This window comes from Oncorhynchus gorbuscha, linkage group LG08 (assembly GCF_021184085.1).
Source record: "Oncorhynchus gorbuscha isolate QuinsamMale2020 ecotype Even-year linkage group LG08, OgorEven_v1.0, whole genome shotgun sequence".
NCBI classification, from domain to species: Eukaryota; Metazoa; Chordata; class Actinopteri; order Salmoniformes; family Salmonidae; genus Oncorhynchus; species Oncorhynchus gorbuscha.
Window position 1 is genome coordinate 47,829,004 of NC_060180.1, and position 13,710 is coordinate 47,842,713.

At 39.6% G+C, this 13,710-nt stretch overlaps 1 protein-coding gene across 7 annotated transcripts in view; it reads left to right on the forward strand.

The window, feature by feature from the left end:
* Positions 1-3,439: 3,439 nt before the first annotated feature.
* LOC124041750 (suppression of tumorigenicity 18 protein-like) overlaps positions 3,440-13,710 on the forward strand; it is a 42,270-nt gene continuing 31,999 nt past the window's right edge. For 2 of the 7 annotated variants that reach the window (XM_046359714.1, XM_046359717.1), the window contains exon 1: positions 3,442-3,810. In XM_046359714.1, coding sequence (XP_046215670.1) covers positions 3,651-3,810 — 160 coding nt within the window. In that variant the 5' untranslated portion in view covers positions 3,442-3,650. Of the gene's footprint in view, positions 3,815-10,001; positions 10,085-13,710 lie in introns of those variants that run through there. The other 5 variants (XM_046359715.1, XM_046359713.1, XM_046359719.1 and 2 more) reach the window with 5 other exon arrangements.

The window sequence follows — 13,710 nt, forward strand, 5'->3', positions numbered from 1 at the left end:
TACAGGCCATGGTACACCAACTTAAAGAAAGACTTGAAAAGTATGGGAAAAGTCTGCAATCAGACTTTTTCCATCATCGAAGGCAGATCACTCAGTTATGCTATGTGGCTTTTGCAGTACTGCAGTAACTTCGACACAATATAACGAGGCTTCGATTAAGCATTGGGTGTGCGTCTTTAAAATATAGCGTGAGGTCGCCCACAGTTACACACAAGTTCTCCCCAAGGGTGCTGTCGGGTAGTACTAATCGTTTCTTTAACTGCGATGTAGTGACATGTAGTGAAGATAATGATGCCCGTGGAAAATGTCGTTTATTTTCAAAGAAACCTTCCCTGCCTGTTGACATCAACATAAAGATAGTTACACATCCTGGAGCTATGTCAACAACATGCACTTACGTTTTGTTGCTCCATATTTGCATATGCAAATTTGATTTATTTAATGTACCAGTCTTTTTATGTGACTCTTTCTGTGATGAACAAGGCATCAAGTGGTTGCACAATGGCAGACGGATGAGTTTACAGGGTTCACACTATAAACCAGGAGGTGGTGATTGACTATTCATCTTATTTGAGGACAATTATGAAGCATTTTATCTTAAATTAACCTCACTTTATTTTAGAATATAATGATGTTAACATATCTGGTTAATGACCGGAGAATATTAATGCCTACTTCGTTGTATTGAGTGAAAACTAAAGCTCTGTTTTGCCATGCAATTGACTGTATTTGAAGTGAGATAAAAAGTGATATGGTTGGTTGACCTCATAAAGGCAATTTATGGTTCTTACCATGAAAAAAAACAAGTCATGGAAAACATTATACAATACATGACCAAAAGTATGGGGACAACTGCTCGTCATTCCAAAATCATGGGCATTATATGGAGTTGGTCCACCCTTTGCTGCTATAACTGCCCTCGGGCGGGTAGCGTTCTTCTGGTATCTGCCAAACCCAGATTCGTCGTTGGACTGCCAGATGGTGAAGTGTGATTCATCCCTCCAGAGAACGAGTTTCCACTGCTCCAGAGTCCAGTGGCAGCAAGCTTTACGCCACTCCAGCCGAGGCTTGGCCGTGTGCATGGTGATCTTAGGCTAGTGTGTGGCTGCTCAAGCCATGGAAACCCATTTCATGAAGCTTCTGACGAACAGTTCTTGTAATGATGTTGCTTCCAGAGGCAGTTTGGAACTCGGTAGTGACTGTTGTAACCAAGGACAGACGATTTTTACGCGCTACGCGCTCCAGCACTCGGCGTCGCCGTTCTGTGAGCTTGTGTGACCTACCACTTCGCAGGTAAGCGGGGCAGAAATTTGCCAAACTGACTTGTTGGAAAGGTGGCATCCTAAGACGGTGTCACATCAAAAGTCACTGAACTCTTCAGTAAGGCCATTCTACTGTCAGTGTTTGTCTATGGAGATTGCATGGCGGTTTGCTCGATTTTATACACCTGTCAGCAATTGGTGTGGCTGAAATAGCCGAATCCACTCATTTGAAGAGGTGTCCACATACTTTTGTATATATAGTGTATTTGTAGGTTTTACACAACGCCTGTATGGTGCTCAAAAACAATAGGGTGCTTTGACATTTCACTTCTTTGCGAACATAATTTGCAGCAGAATGCAAAAAAGCTTTTAGACCCAGACGTGACCAATTGTAATACTTTTCTGAATGCAATCAAACACTTTCTATAAACACGAACAGGACTTTTGAAATGTGAACCCTTGTCTGACATGTCATTTCCTCCAACCCACTCCTCTTTTCATTTCTCCACTAACTCGCCCCCCCCCCAGTTTTGTGCATATTTCCTGTTGATGAAATAGTTTTGAAAACACTATAGGCTGGTTAACGGGTCATGTTGTAGGCTTTGGGATAAACCTTTTTGCAGATTAATCAGGGACAAAGCATATTTTTTGCGTGTTTGCGTTATACTTCCACTGAATTTGTGAAAAACCGAACTGCCAGTCTTACTACACTGTCCTCTGTAATGCTTTTCATTTTGTCAGGATTGTTGTTGACAAGTTGATCCTTTTTAGGGTTTTACGTGGTCGATGTGTTGTTCTCACATTACAACAGTCTTACAGTAGTTCAGGACATGAAGTAATCAGTACTTTCTTGGACAAATGCTTATGATGTTCTTTCACTATGATTGTCTGCATCAGGGCTAAAGAAAGAAAGGAACATGCTTTTATTGGTTGAAATGATTTTTAAAGTGATGGCTCTATGCTTTCATATTTTTTAAAACCACCATCTCACAGGAGTGATGCAAAAGAACGATCTAGAGGAACAAGACTGTACTCTGGCAGTCCCTCTTTTCAGCATGTACCAATGGCTCTTGAAATACAGTTACAAAATTAGACTTTCAAATGAGGTATTAAACAAGTTGATGATCAACTGCCAAACCTTAAGTAATGATATACCCCAGCCATCCTCAAGTCCCCAGCCTTGCATAACCAAAATTCGCAGACGACAAAAAAGCACAGAAAATGCATTATTATTACACATGGTGTTCACACGTCTCTCCCCAGAGACTGGAGCGGCACAACCTAGAGATAAGCGTGTTTGGGTGGCCCCTGTTGTCAGCTGGGGAAGGGGATGCTTGCATCTCTAAGAGGCCCCTTACGGGTATCACTTATTTGAAAGGCTAAGCTACGGCCCCGTACCCCCATACTACCCCCTCTCCCCGCCCTTCTTCCTGCCCCTCCCCTCCTGCCCCAGGCTCCACCCAGAAGTGTGGCTTCCTTTTGTCATTGTAATCTGGCCCTGTTTGCTAAACGCTTCCACTGTTTACTCTCTGCTACGGGGGCTTGTATTAACAGGAGTCAGCAGGATGCGGGTGACATCACTGGCGCTGGGGCTGGGGGGCTTTTGTAGGAACTGCGTTTGTTCTCTCTCTTTATTCCCCCTTCTCTCTCTCCCTCTATCCAGGCCTGTCTAATGCATGAGCTAACTCAGGAGGCTGACATGGCCTACAGGGAGGAATTACACCGAATTACTTAAATATCTGCTATGCAGCAGCTAGCCTTCCTTCCTTAGTCACCAAACATCACTTCCAGGTCCCTGCCTTTTACTGATAGCTAGTCCTCTCCGGTAACAGAAAAGGTCTAGGACAAAAGGGGTATTCATTCATTCAAATAGGAGAAGAAAAAAAAGACAGACAGGTACTAAGATACAGACGGGGGGGAAAAAATCAAATTAACAGACAAGGCTTTCATGACATACTTTGGTTGTTGTTGCCGTAGCGATAAAGTCGCAGACATTGAAACTCGTCTGTTGAGCCATTGTTATCATCCCTGGCCATCTGCTGCTGAGGAGTGACATTCCCGCTCATTTGCATGATGAGTGATATATGGGAAGCTTGGGTGAGCATATGCCCCACTCAGTCCTATGACAAAGCAAGTGAAAGTTTTAGAAGCATTAATATAAGGGGTGGAAATTAAAAATGAGGGGGAAAAAAAATATGAAGATAAATCAGTGTGTGTGCGTATGTGTGTAGTGTGTAATTGTGTGTAGTGTACCGTGTGTGTGGAGGGCTAACGCATGCATCTGCCTCCTTGTGCGCCTGTTTGTGTGTTTTGCGGATGTGGGAGTAGAACGAGGAGGGGGATGTCTGCTGTTGATGTGCAAATGTGCATCATATTGAAGGGCTGTGAATGGGGAGGTGTGACGTAAAAAGGGACCCGAACGCAGGTGCTTATCTCCAGGCTGTCAAAGGCACAGTATGTCATATTCCTGGGGACTACCTTTCAAAGACACAGCACCAGCTCGGCCATCAAGCGACTGGGGGGAAATCAAACTTTCTGGATCATAGAAGTAGGTTTGTGTCAAATGATTTGTGTTAACAACAGTGTGGTGGTTATTGCTGGTGTTGGTGGTCAGTTGTTTCTGTCATTGACATCAATCGTAGACTGGGAGTGCATGTGAAAAGACCAGCGTTTTTTACCCTCCTGATGTTCCACGCTGTCATATGACTTCATCAAAAGCGGTTAGGGCTATATACCGTCTATGACTGTTTTGCAGTTAATGCACATGCTTAAAGCTGTTTGACAGATGACTACTGATGCGTTAAAAATGAGTTTGCTACGACTAGTTTTTACGATATGAATTCACAAATATGATAAATTGTGCACTTCAGGAAAGTATTTTTCTGCCAAACACAGGATGGTTCTGTGTTCTTAGAAAACCTAGTGGAAAACAGCTTTTGCTCAGGTCTCCGACTGTTAGAGAGGAGATTATATGGCTCAAACTGGTTTTTAAGAAGTATGACCTGTTTTTTTAATCATCCAGATAACATTAGACGCTGTCTACGCGAATGCTGTGTGTTTAATTTAGCTTGAGTATAAGCTACGGTCTTAGAAGAACGCATGTTAGTATTGTGTGTAGAGACAAAGCATTGTCAGGTTGTGCTGGACGGCTTTCGCAGTGACAGCTGTACACACGACTATCGAGCCGTAATGCACTTCAACTTTGACTTAGCTTTCCGGTAACATGGGAGTTTGTTGTTGAAACCGTTTCTTACATTTATTTTTATTTTGGGGGGCTTTCGACTCAGTTTATGTACAGTAGAACTTTATACGACGGTAACCTAAGACAAAAGTTGAATGAATGTTTGTTGGAATCCTGTGGTTTTCTGAATGTTGAATTATAGTCGAGGATAAGTGTTCATTGAGACTTTGTGGTGGCATACATGGTCCATACTTTACACTTGAACAAACTCTGGAGAGACACAGTAATCCAAGGTCTCCAGGGAAACTGTTGATTTAGTGGGAAGGATGGATGTTGCAAAGTTGATCATTGACTGGTAACTATCAATAGACTTAGGACTGTGCCTTGGAAGGGCAAAGCTCAGAGAATATTTTAAGGGATCATTTGGAAGAAGGTTAATGCATTTTTCATAACATACTGTAGGTAGGGATTTTATCAAGACAAGTGGTGGGTTGATAAGTGAGTTGTGTCTTGAGAAACACACAACTAGTGTAGCTCAGGATTTTTTTCCAGGCCTTTGCTTAGTACACATGATTAAATTAACATACAGGCGTAACGTGTTGTGCGGGTTAGAAGACTTTAATTGGATTAAAATCCTTAAAGTAGTCGGTAAATTCGCGTTAGCTTCTTTTTTAAGATGTAAAAATGTATATATTTGTTTGTGTAGTTTTCTATTTGCACCTTACGATGTTTTGTTAAGCATAAGTAAGCATGCAGAATGAACAAAACATTCCGGCTTGTCATTTAAACAGCATGTTCCTGTTGGAACAGTTTAGAACAGACCTCTCAAATATTACATTTTGTGTCCTGTGATTGAAAAACCATACTAAATAAAAAACAAACAACAAAATGATCTATTTATCAACTCCCAAATCCCTGAATCCCATTTTGACCTGTGATATTTTAAAAGGGCAACAAGGTATTCAGACCATTACGCCATGTCATACATAATAATTATTTTCAAGTTCGGGATGTCCAACAAAACAAGTTAGAGACATGTAATAACTGAGACAAACCACTGAGACCATGATCATATAGTCACTCTTGACATGCTCTTGTAATACCACAGCTACAACAACACAAAGATTCCGGATGATATGGTATTGTAGTGTAAACAGTCATCTCCCCTCTACGCTCTTGCTGTACTTTATGAAGCGCCCTTCCTGCTCCAAGCAAGTCAGTTGCTACATAATAGGGTTAAGTTAGATCTGCCTGCACTCCTGTATGACAACAGGAGCTGTCCATGGTACCTAGAGAGTGACGACTTTGTTGTCCAGAGGGGGGAGGTGAAATGACAAACTCTTCTTTGTGAAAAGCTTGCTAAGTTGAGTTCTGTGACCAATACATTGATTGTTCTATGGGATATCAAGTGCCCTCCTGTGACTTGTTAACTATGTCACTTTGCTCTTGACAAATCTCTCCATAACTCAACAAATGGATTCAAATAGTTATTCAAGACGAGCACACTTTACCTTTCCAAAATGAGATTGAAGAGCAAGTCGAATATAGGGAAAGTAACTATTGAGCATTGTGAAACACTGCAGGCAGAAAATAGTTACAGTAGAAAATAATTGCAGAAAATGTTCAGCGTTCAGTGTCCATCCAACGTGTATTTTGTTACCTGTTTTTCCACCACACTCAAACTTCACTTAGTTAATCCATGAAAATGAATTATGTGGATTTAATTCAGCAAGGTTTCAGAAATGTTCCATCTGCTGTTGAGCAGCTGGTGAAAGGATAAATGTAATTAATTACTTCACTTTTGAACAGAATTCCACAAAAACTGTTTATGTTCGTGTATGATTGGGAATGAATTTGAAATCCCAAATGTACAACAGCAGTATGTATTTGTTATAACAATGCTGAATTAACCTTTTTGCTGCATGTGATTGGTTTTGGGCCAAACTGATATTCACACCAAAATTGTATTTTTCATGCCTTCAGAAAGTATTCACACCCCTCGATTTATTCCACATTTTGTTATGTTACAGCCTGAATTCAAAATTGATTAAATATATGATTTTTCACACCCATCTACACATAATACACCATAATGAAAAAGTGAAAACCTGTTTTTAGACATTTTTTGCAAATGTATTGAAAATGAAATACAGAAATATCTCATTTACATAAGTATTCACACGCCTGAGTCAATACATGTTAGAATCACCTTTGGCAGCGATTACAGCTGTGAATCTTTATGGGTAAGTCTCTAAGTGCTTTGCACACCTGGATTGTACAATATTTGCACATTATTATTTTTAAATTATTCAAGCTCTATCGAGTTGGTTGTTGATCATTGCTAGACAGCCATTTTCAAGTCTTGCCATAGATTTTAAAGCCAATTTAAGTCAAAACTGTTACCAGGCCACAGTGCAACATTCAATGTCATCTTAGTAAGCAACTCCAGTGTATATTTGGCCTTTAGGGTTATTGTCCTGCTGAAAGGTGAATTAGTCTCCCAATATCTGTTGGAAAGCAGACTTAACCAGGTTTTCCTTTAGGATTTTGCTATTCCGTTTATTTTATCCCCCAAAAAACTCCCTAGTCCTTGCAGATGACAAGCATACTCCTAACATGATGCAGTCACCACCATGCTTGAAAATATAAAGAGTGGTACTCAGTGAGGTGATGTGTTGGATTTGCTCCAAACATAACGCTTAGTATTCAGGACATAAAGCTCACATCTTTGCCACATTTTTTCCAGTTTTCCTTTAGTGCCTAATTGCAAACAGGATGCATGTTTTGGAATATTTTTTATTCTCTACAGGTTTCATTCTTTTCACTCTATCATTTAGGTTAGTATTGTGGAGGAACTGCAATGTTGTCAATCCATCCTCAGTTTTCTCCTATCACAGCCATTCAACTCTGTAACTGTTTTAAAGTCACCATTGGATTCATGGTGTAATCTCTGAGCGTTTTCCCTCCTCTCCGGTAACTGAGTTAGGAAGGGTGCCTGTATCTTTGTAGTGACTGGGTGTTTTGATGCACCATCCAAAGTTGTATGGATAACTTCAGCATGCTCATAGGGATATTCAATGTCTGCTTTTTTATTTTTACCCATCTACCAATACTGTAGGTGCCCTTTGCGAGGCACTGGAAAGCCTCCTTGGTCTTTGTGGTTGAATCTGTGTTTGAAATTCACTGCTTGACTGAAGGACCTAACAGATCATTGTATGTGTGGGGTACAGAGATGAGGTAGTCATTCATAAATCATGTTAAACACTATCATGGCACACAGAGAACACAGTCCATACAACTTATTAACTTGTTTAGAACATTTTCCTCCTGAACTTATTTAGGTTTTCCATAAGAAAGGGGTTGAATACTTATTTACTCACATTTCAGCTTTCAGATTTTTATTAACTGTTGAAAATGTCTAAAAACATAATTCCATTTTGACATTATGGGGTATTGTGTGTAGGTCAGTGCCACACAATCTCAAATGAATCCCTTTTAAATTGAGGTTGTAACACAACAAAATGTGGAAAAGGTAAATGGGTGTGAATACTTTCTGAAGGCTCTGACTCAGTTTTATTGTCATGTAGGTCTTCTTATAGATCTATATGTATAGGGTTTCAGCCAATATGATGTTTAGTAACCCATATTTGTGCTGTGGCTATATCAAATGAAAAAAGCCACAATAGTTTAAGTATATATAATGGATTCTGTATAATGATAAAGTAGTAATCCTCTGAAGATCACTGTACTTAAGGCTATATATGTTTAAAATGCTCTTGTGGATCTGAGAGGGATAGACTATACATTTATTCCTGGCTGTGAAGTAGCAGTTGTTAGATATTTCCTGATGCGTACTATGAGATAAGTATTTAGTGATAAATACGAAATATTGAAATACTGTATAAAACTTTTATATTATAAATGTTGTAAAACCTAACTCAGATCAATTGATATATTCATATATGATCTATCTATAAATAAATGAACTGAAAAGTGAACATGTAGTATTATTTTTAAAAGAGAATAGTGAGTGGTTTTGTATGCTTGACATGTTGGAGCTATAAGCAATGTCCCTAATTAAAATTACATGGGATTTGTTTCCGCTCTTTTTTATTCAAAATATATTTTAACATTACCTTGATTGTAATGTTACCTCATTGGCTGCGGTTTTGTTTGTTGGCCTAACTATAAAGGATCTGCTTGTACCCTTGTGGGTTGGGAAGAATTAGGATTTATGAATTTATTTCCTCTGTTGTATTGTTTAAACAGCTTTGGTTTAGTTTTGATCCCTTCCTCTTGCCTTTGAGGCTGTTCCACGGTGTCAGCTGTTGACTGATAGTAAGAGAACTGCCTCACAGTGTGAATGAAAGAAAACTAGCGGTTGGTAAACACTGATAAGGGATAAATAGAAAGCGGTCAGGCAGAGATAGTTCTGTGGGAGCCCAGATTGTGTGCGGTCTGTTAAAATGAGATTCTGAGCCTGTCCTTTTTATTCTTACCCCCTCCTCTCCCCTGTTCTGTGTTTGTCTGGAAAATCTCCAGTGACCCTGCACGGCAGTCCCAGGCACTATTCTCTTTTTGTGTTTTGTTTTGTTTTCTAACAAGGGTCAAGTTGGCCAATAGACATGTCCCTGATGCTTATAGACAGCTGTCATGACTGCAAGTACTTACAATAATTCATTTTTACAAGGAATTATAGGTCTGCTGCTCGAGAAACACAGCATCTGTGAAATCGCTCAAAGAAAAGCAAAATGTGTAGAACATTATCAGAAATGTCCAGCCTTTTTGTCTGTTTGACAATTTATTGTCTTATGGTTTCACTTCATTTTTTTTTAAATGTCAATGATTTGTAAGCTACTTAAGAATGAAAAGTTTTGAACTCAATTTAAATTTGAATGAAAATGTAATGTTGTAACAGCTTCTTATACAGTCATTATATAAAGTGTAATGTTTAAAAAAAAATAATAATAATAAAAATAAAGCACAGATACAAAGATACTGTACATAGATACATTACAATCATGGACACATACATAGATCATGTATATAGATAGCTACTTAATCTATAGATACATACACAGATCTATACATAGATACACATAGATACATACAGTGAAAACTTAAATATGCTGAACTTCATCAACACACAATTATAATCACATGTGTCTAAATACATAAAACCATGTCATGATATGATCGTTTAAACCAGAAATGGTCTACCTCACTCCTAAAACTGAATATCTTCCAAACAATGTTTTATTAAAATCTTTTTTAGGGGCAATCTGTTCATTCTTTTGGTCATTGATTTTTGGGGGGGATTCCATCTTTTATGTGATTAAAAAGACCTTCAGAGGTCTTACCTTGAGGGTCACCATGTGGTGTATTTACACAGAAAATAATTCAGCCCATTGTAGCCTGCCAGCTAATGAGATTGGTTGTTAAGTGAATGACACAAAGGCTACAAAAAAGCTTAGCTGCTCCGTTGAATATCACAGTGTCCCCGCACACTCACACACCACGCGGCAGTGTCACACTGGACTAGCCTGGCTACCCACCCACCCACCCCACCCCCGATTTCCTTCAACACCATCACCTCCTTGATGTTACTATGAAAGGCAAAACAAAGGCTAAAAGGGGCATGGTAAGTCAGGCGAACAATTCTGTCCTGTCGGAAATGTTCGTGTCTGTGTGTCTGTGTATCTACGTGTGAGTGATTGAGTATATCTGTGTCTGTTTTGTGAATGCAGAGCTTTCAGTTTCAAAGTAAATAATGCTCTCAACAGATTAGTAGATTCATGAAAGGTTAGCGTAGCTTCTAAGGAGACTTTCACTTCCAGACATATTGGCTAATATGATAGAGGACGAGACCCAGCTACCACATTAAGTTGAGACCGTTTCCTCTCCTTGCTTGCTAGGAACCCCCTCTATTACATCATGTTGTTTTCTCCGTGACTCCTCTGGTCCAACTCAAGTGTGCTTTCATTATTTTAGAGCGCTGTCCAAGTGCTGAAAATAAAAGTTGTATAGGTTGTTTTAAAGGGGACATGGTAGTGTATTTCAGTGCATTCTTTTTGGCTATTTCTTAATATTACAAAGTTACTAAATATCTGTCTATGTATTCAGTTCACGTCCATAAAGTTTTTTTTTCTGACTTAAACTTATTTCTGGCTTAGACTTTGTCCTATGCTCACAGGACAGTAGAAGTAGTATTCTCTACAGTTTTAGGTTGGGTTACATATATGTCAGTATATTATGTATCCTACATCATTTAAGTGTATCAAAATATCATGCGTGGCCGGCAGACTGCAAAGTGGGTTAACGTCCATCTTTTTTTTTTATTAAACCCTGGAGTTAAGTCAAATTTACATTTGTTAAAGATTATTCATATTATTGATGCATATAATCATAATCATGGACCATCTGCTGATCTGGCAAGCTTGGTTAAAACTCTAAAACAGCCCTGCTAACCTTTTAAGTACAAAATACTATAGTCAGGGCTTAACTCTTCTATCCCAGAAGTGTGTGTGTGTGTGTGTGTTTGAGGAGATTGTATAGATGTTGGATAATATTTCATTCTGATCCTCTAGGGCTGCTCCAGACATATCTTTTATATCACGATCGCTTCGATAACCATGATATTAAGCATGATAAACTGCAAAAACAGCCTGGCTAACTGTACACATGACCAACTTGTATACGTTGACTGCACCACACACCGAATGTGTACATTGCCATAGTTACAGGCATTTAACTGGATGAAGGTATTGTAGTAATTCCTGGATTTGAACAATATTTGTAAAATGGTCAATGGAAACTGTTGTTTTAATTTCCCCCATTAGAATAACTAAATTGCTTTTATAAGAATTTATGCATTTTTTTCTAGCAAAATAAGAATTTTACAATAAGGCATCTCCATAAGGCATACAATACTTTTAATGTACTACTCATTCCAAACAAAGCTTATGCAGACTGAGAATTCATATGCCAGAGGTAAATCCGAGTTAACACGGAATTATACTGGCATGAGTTAAAGGACTAGAGTTTGTAATCCAGGTGGCCAGGGGATCACACAGTGGCAAAAATCACTTAAAACTCCCCCAACATCCTGAGCCATGGAGCTCAGTGAGCTGGGAGATTTTTTAGAATTGATGACAGCACAGCTCTATCAGAGAGTAGAGCTGAACACACACAAACTGCGCATGTGTATGTGGGTTGTGTCTGTGTTTATTGGGAGCATTTACTTTCTAAATGTATATACTCACTTAGTAAGTGTTGGAGCCAGATAACATGAGACCTTGACAGATTGGTATTATCCCCCTTTGACAGGGTGAGGGGTTAGTATTCAGCATCCCAATTCAGCATCCCAATCCAGCATCCCATCTGCATGAACATAAATACCTGTTTGGAGCTGAAAGTAAAGGATAATGGCCTCTGTTGACTCCACCTCTTCATTAGTAAAGTGAAGTCTTTTTTGGGCTCCATATCCAGAACATTGTTGGATGTGAGTGGCAGTGCAGGATGAGAAGACATGGATAGAGTTTGCGTTGTTGTTGTGTGTGTTTGTGTCTATTCGCGTATACATATGTGTCTGCGTGTTTGTGTGTTTTGAGTGTATGTGTGTGTGATTGTGTATGTGTGGAGGACAGGACCGGGCAGGACAGAGGAGCAGAGATAGAGTGGAGTTGTTTAATGACAGGAACAGCTGACTCATTTAGAGAGAGCAGTGAAAGGTAATTAACCCTGGGAAAACTACAGCTGCCATGCGAGCTGTTCACTTCAGCGCAATCTGATTAGGAATCAGGCTACAGCACTGCCTGGCTCCTTTCAGACACACAAACGCTGTGTACAGTGTGTGTATTTGTGTATGGTGTGGATGCATGTGTGTATAGGGTGCATGTCTGTCTGTGTGTGTGTGTGTGTTTGTTGTGTTTGTGTGTGTGTGTGTGTGTGTGTGTGTGTGTGTGTGTGTGTGTGTGTGTGTGTGTGTGTGTGTGTGTGTGTGTGTGTGTGTGTGTGTGTGTGTGTGTGTGTGTGTGTGTGTGTGTGTGTGTGTGTGTGTGTGTGTGTGTGTGTGTGTGTGTGTGTGTGTGTGTACTATGTAAACTTTTCCCTTAAACCCTAAGGCCTCTAGACATGGGAGACCTGCCTTTTGTGGCAAGGGGATTAGCTTGAACGGTTACTACGTTTCTCCAAATTGCCGACCACCTGGTAGCATTCAGGCAACCCTCCTGCGTGAAAAGGGTCTCCTTGGGCAGGAACAATGGCCAGGATTACTTTGTAGTGATGACAGACACCCGGGCTGGAACTTCTTTCCCCCAAAACACCTGTCAATGAATTAGTCTGTGTTAGTGTTTTGAAAAATCTATCTTCACTGATGATTTAAAAAACAAAAAAGGGAAACTAATATAACATCTGTGTTAATGGATTGTGCCTTGGAAAAGAAATGTAAATGGGTACAATCCTGTAATGTAGGCTACATTTAATTTGGAGTATTATTTATCTTGGTAGTTATAGCTAGCATGGTAGCCAACCATTCCACAAAACAAAGCATTCTGCTGTTTTTGAATTTTCCAAATTTCTGTTCTGATTGAGGTTGATGTTTGATAATTGCAAATCATCTAAAAAGCCATATTTCATAGAATAATATAACTACAAAGGTGCCCCAAATGTAGTAAAAAAAAACACCTGAAATTGTCTCTCTGATGGCGAAAAAAGAAGAACCAATCTGGACATTGTGCCACAATGGCTGTGTGGTCCTGGTCCAGATTAGCTCAATTGAGAAGGGAAGGCTTTGGGATGACTTTGGAAAGTGATTACAAGATTTATAAATCACCTCAGCGCAGGTGTCACCGTCTGACTCTTTTATGGGGTGTCTTGCTAGCTGGCTCCAATAACGAGTTTCCCCTGTAGTTATGCCATCATAACAAATCATTGAAGCAATAGTGGCTGGCCAGCCAGGCTCCTAATTGTCTGTTAAAAATTCTGGGGAGCCACACTCTCTTTATTGAAGCTTCTCAGTCTTGGGGAAGTGATAAGAAAGAAGCCAATTTTGTATAAAAGTACTAATTTGGCATTAGACACAAACACGTTGCTTAGCAGCCAAGATGGCTGCATGGGAGACTGTTATTTCTGAAATCACAGTTGTCTTCAAGATTTTGTCTCAGTGTCTTTTAGAAGTCTGGAAGCGCCCATCTATGAGGACATTGATGTGTAAAAAGTGAAAGTCCACTGATCAGAAGATATTCTGTCTCCCTTTTACTTTATTTA